Source organism: Vombatus ursinus, unplaced genomic scaffold (assembly GCF_900497805.2).
Source record: "Vombatus ursinus unplaced genomic scaffold, bare-nosed wombat genome assembly UNPS02014847.1, whole genome shotgun sequence".
Taxonomy (NCBI): Eukaryota; Metazoa; Chordata; class Mammalia; order Diprotodontia; family Vombatidae; genus Vombatus; species Vombatus ursinus.
In genome coordinates this window covers 23,861,931-23,867,310 of record NW_020954625.1, presented here as the reverse complement: position 1 = coordinate 23,867,310, position 5,380 = coordinate 23,861,931, and the positions used below count along the sequence as shown (strand labels likewise).

At 44.6% G+C, this 5,380-nt stretch overlaps 1 protein-coding gene across 3 annotated transcripts in view; it reads left to right on the top strand.

Annotated features, from left to right (window-relative positions):
* RNLS (renalase, FAD dependent amine oxidase) overlaps window positions 1–5,380 on the top strand; it is a 242,861-nt gene that overhangs the window by 230,198 nt on the left and 7,283 nt on the right. For 2 of the 3 annotated variants that reach the window (XM_027840559.1, XM_027840561.1), the window contains exon 7: window positions 910–1,171. The exons of the other annotated variant lie outside the window; for it this stretch is intronic. In XM_027840559.1, coding sequence (XP_027696360.1) covers window positions 910–1,062 — 153 coding nt within the window. In that variant the 3' untranslated portion in view covers window positions 1,063–1,171. Of the gene's footprint in view, window positions 1–909; window positions 1,172–5,380 lie in introns of those variants that run through there. 3 annotated transcript variants of the gene reach the window in all.

The following is a 5,380-nucleotide window of genomic DNA, read 5'->3' as shown; positions in this document are numbered from 1 at the left end:
CAGCATCTCTGGTAGATTTCGCCTCTGCAGCATCTCTCGTAGATTTCACCTCTGCAGCATCTCTCTAGATTTCTCCTCTGCAGCATCTCTCGTAGAGTTCACCTCTGCAGCATCTTCTCATAGGTTTCACCTCTGCAGCATCTTCTCATAGGTTTCACCTCTGCAGCATCTCTGGTAGATTTCACCTCTGCAGCATCATAGATTTCACCTCTGCAGCATCTCTGGTAGATTTCGCCTCTGCAGCATGTCTCGTAGATTTCGCCTCTGCAGCATCTCTGGTAGAGTATTCCTCTGCAGCATCTCTCATAGATTTCACCTCTGCAACATCTCTGAACATGCCTCATTCCCTCCTCTGACACAGCCCCCACCCTGGTGCAGGCCCACATCACCTCATGCTTGGAACCATTGCAATAGTTGCTGTTGGGTCTGTCTGCCTCGAATCTCTCCCCACTCAAGACTATACTAAAGTACAAATCTGATCACATCACCCCCTACTCAACAAACTGCGGTGGCTCCCCATCTAGGGTTGTTTGCATGTTGGCTCCCCCATTAGATTGTGAATAGACACTTAATTTATGCTTTTACTGACTGAGACAGAAAGAGAAGTGAGATATAGTTGATAGCTTGAGGGGATGGCACAATGAAATAAAGGATGTTTAAGGAAGGGGCAAATCTAAGCATGAATAAAAGGCAGTGAGTGAATGAATGAACAGTGCCTTATGTTATGAGAATCCTTTGTCAGTTTTTTTCCTCATATTCCTAGCACCTGGTACACAGGAGGTGCTTAATAAATGTTGGTTGAATCAAAATGTGGAATTAGAAGTTACAGAGAAGCCTTCCTTTCTCTCCCATTTGCACCTGGTGGCATGGTCTTTACCTTCTCTTTTCTCTCTATGCTCTATTTGGCAGGTGACACAGACCATCCCCCACTGCCCAGGACAAATGACTCTTCATCACAACCCCTTGCTAGTGTGTGGAGGTGACAGCTTCACTCGGTCCAACTTTGACGGGTGCCTGGAATCTGCCCTATGTGTCATGGAGGCCCTCAAGCCTCATCTGTAGAGCCCACATCACTTTGACTTTTCTCTCATGGCCCCTACTTGGGAGCCTATTCTTTGGTCCTCAGAATATATTTTTCTGCTTTATTGAATAAAATTCCAAGAAAATTGTCCTTCATTTATCCGTACTTACCATATTGAATAGAAAACGGTGTAAGGATTTTGGCAGACGCAGACAGCTACCTGTGTGGGAGGGAAGCTCCTCCCATCTTTTGTACTTCATGACTTCTCTCAATGACCAACATGGTTCCTGGTTGGTGGCAAGATGGTGCCTGAGGGGGACAGAGCCATGGAGTCATCTGCAATGGGAAGAAGGAAATCCTTAGCAGGCATTCCTTCGAGCCCCAGGCTATCTCCTTGCAACATTATGGTTTAGAAGCCACTGAGCCCACAAGTCTGTGCCCTCTTGGACATGGGTTCTAATAGCTGCTTTTCTTGCGCATTATATGTTATCATTTCGCAAGCCTGTCTGGGGTAGGAGCACTGAGGTCTTTCCTAGCTGTGGTTTCTGAGATTTAGTTTCAATTTAGCTCAAAATGCCACAATTTTTTTTCTTTGGCCTTTGCAAAAATCCACAGACACACTGCATTTGATTTTGGCTTTTCAAGTCTCACAGAATTGTAGCCTGGGAAATAATTAAACCTGACTATAAAATAAAAAAAAATTCAAGGAAAATCTGTGATTTTGTGAATTTTTATATCTCCTTTTTGACAAAATTGTAGCCTCAAAGATGGCTCCAATCAATGCTGCACAATGAATGATTATATAACATGTATATAATGAATTTTACACAGTTTTAAAATTCCAGTAGTTTTAATGCTTGTGCTAGGTTGTGCAATGGATAGAGCACTGAGCCTAGAATCTATAAGACTCACCTTCCTGAGTTCAAATCCAGCCTCAGACACTTACTAGCTGTGTGACCTGGGGCAAGTCACTTCACCCTGTTTGCCTCCGTTTCCTCATCTGTAAAATAAGCTGGAGAAGGAAATGGCCAACCAGTCAAATATCTCTGCCAAGAAAACCCCAAATGGGGTCACACAGAGTCAGACGCTGCTGAAACAACCGCAACAAAATTCCCACTCTGTGCTAAGCGCTGGTGATATGAAGACAAAAATATCCTAGCCACGAAAGCGATTATCTTCTCTAGAGGGAAGCCTGTGTTCGCATAGAAGTAATCTGTGGCTGGGTATGCCGTGGGAATGGATGCCCCCAGCACCAGAGGGCCAGAGACCATGCTTGGGGGGCTCAGTCCATTCAGCTTTGGGACTCTTGCCCTAAGACCCAGCCATCCTGATTCATAGGGGGAGGAAACACAAACCCACATAACCCACTTTACCTAACAGGACCAGGATTCACAACCCATCAAACCATCCATCCGCCAAGAACCATAAACCAACCAATGTTGCCTTTGCTTCCGTAGAGGCTACATCAATCAATTCCCTTATGACTCCATTCCCCATCCCTATGAAACCCCTCAAAAAACAACCTTCCTGGGCTACCCCCCTTTGTGTGCTGTCTCCACCATTGAAATACAAGTTCCTTCAGGAGCTTGTCTGCTTTTGTATGTGTATCCCCAGTGCTTAAAACAGTGCTTGGCACTTAATAGTGCTTAACAAATCCCTTCCATTCATTCATTCTGGGGAAAAAATTGATCCTCAGTCCAGGAAACAAGGTACCTTCTGATGACCTGAAAAACATTATCAGGGTACAGGATGCAAAGAACGTGAACTAAATGCCTGCTTTCATCATTTCCAAAAGAAGAAAAGATACGTTGATTTTTTTAGAAATAGTACAATTCTACAGGACCTGTGCCTGGTCTGTCTAGAACACTTGATGTCTGCAGTGAGGTCTCTGAGATCCTAGAGGGCCTTGGATGGATTTTAACAACTAGTCCATGTAAAATAATCATGGTACCTTATTGATAAAAATAGCTTTTCCCACATGCTGAAAAAATGGAAATGTAATATATTCAACAGGATGGAATGACAAAAACAGGAAGGCTTGAGTTGCATATTTAGTGAATGAGGGATCTGTGATTTCATCAATGTGGAAAACTCCTGATATGGGAACCCCTTCCCCACCATAAATCAGCAGCTCTTAACAGATGTTATCTTTGACTGATATGTCCTAGGGAAGAGGCCGAGGCATAGATAGGTTACAGACAGAGGGTCACCCAGCGCCAGAAGTGGGCTTTAAACCCTGGTAGTCTGGAGACCAAGTCCACCACCCTGTCTGCTCCACCCTGTCTACACCACTGTTTCTTGTTTGGTGAACATTGGGATAATTTATTACATTGTGATTCATAAGAACATGTCCAAAAATAAATGATTTTGATGACTCTTTTCAAGTTGTTTCATAACTTAAGGATTTCCCAGCCCTCAGTAACAGTGAATTATAGTCATCCTTTTAGTTCATTTCTTCCCCTCCCACAGGGAGAAGAAACTCTGTAGGCCAATCAGTGGGTGGTGGCGCCACAGAGGATAGAGCACAGGGCCTGGAATCAGGAAGACATGAATTCAAATCCTACCTCAGACACTTACCAGCTGGATGACTGTCCCTGGGCGAGTTACTTAACTTCTGTTTGCCCCAGTTTCCCCATCTGTAAAACAGTGCTGATAACCCTACCTTCTAGGGATGTTGTGAAGGTTAAATGAGATAATATTTGTAAAGCTCTTTGCAAATCTTCAAGTGTGATACATTGTTGTTGTTGTTCAGTCATATTTGACGCTGTGTGACCCTGTCTGGGGTTTTCTTGGTAAAGACACTGGAGTGGTTTGCTATTTCCTTCTCCAGTTCCTTTTACAGATGAGAAAGTGAGGCAAAAAAACTGAGGGTAAAACGACTTGCCCAGGGTCACACAGCTAGTTAGTGTCTGAGGCTGGATTTGAACCAAGGTCTTCCTAATTCCAGGCGTTGCAGTCTGCCCACTGCACCATCTAGCTGCCCCAAAGTATTATTCATATAAACAGTAGATAAACCAAACTGTGGGTGCTCTCCAAGGTTCTGTCCTGGGCCCTCTTCTCCCCCTACTCTATCTTATAAACTCATCAGGTCCCATAGCTGATGTCCATCCCCAATCATGCTTTAGTCCCAGATCAACAATCATCTGTTGGACATTTCACAATGTGCGTCCCAGGGACATCTAAACTCAACACGTTCAGAACTGAACTATTCTCTTCCCCCATCATGAACCCCTTTGGCAGTATTGCAAAGCTGGCGGACCTGTTCTTCAAACAGTGTTTTTACATGGCTGAAGTAAAGTACAGAGGATGATCAGAGGAAACCAGTTATATTGAAATAGAGAAGTAACTGTTCCCATCCAGGTTCACAGCCCCCTAAAACACCCCCACAGAGCCTTTGCTGAGAACCCTGTCCGAATGTCTCCCCCCTTCATGGCATCAAAGATACCAGCATCCTTCCAGTGTCTAAGGGCAGACTGTCCACCTCTCTGCCCCGATCCACAATGTCTCCAAGGCTGTACACTGGCATCCGCCATACACGTGACACTGTCCCTCCTTACCTCCCACCTCAGAGAATCGCTCTCTTTCTTTAAGGGCTTCCTGCATGAAGCCTTTCCTGAGTACCCAGCCACAAGTGCCCTCCTTCCCCGCTGTCCTGTGTTCAAATATGTTGCATGTATGTATGCATGATTTGCTTTATTCTGTATCTATTTTTTAAATGTACTTCTTGTCTTCATTATGGTGTAAGCTCTTTGTGAGCAGAAATTATTTCATTCTCCATTTCATGTTTCATGAATGTGTTTCATGTTTCATTCTAATTTATGTCCATGGTGCCTGGCACACAGTGGGTGCTTTATAAATACTTGTTGATTGATTGATGGTTTAGATAGGGAGAGAATTTGGCCAGTTGGTCATCTGATTAAGTGCAATTCAAAAAGCATTCATTAAGCAGGTAGTGTGTGCCAGGCACTGGGCTAGGCACAGTGAGTATAAAGATAAAAAGGTCAACTCAAGGTGGACCTCCTCCAGTGGTGCACTTTGTCCATGTCCTCCCACCATTCTGTCCCTTCCTTGACATCCTGAGGAGAAAAAGTTCTCCTTTGCTCTCATAATGTGACAAGCCCATTTTCTTTATCAGCAATATGTTTCTCTGATGCCATCTTTAACTCAGCATCTCCTGTGAAATTCCCATTTTGTACCGGACCTTGGGCATCCCCACCCACCATGGGCCGCTCTCTCCTCTGCCCTTTGGGTGAGCCTTGACTTCATCTCTTCACAGATGGTGGTATTCCATGACTCACAGGCATCCGGCGTCACTGGGAGAATATCGAGGCTTGAAGGGAGGGGTGGGCGTTTGTTCCA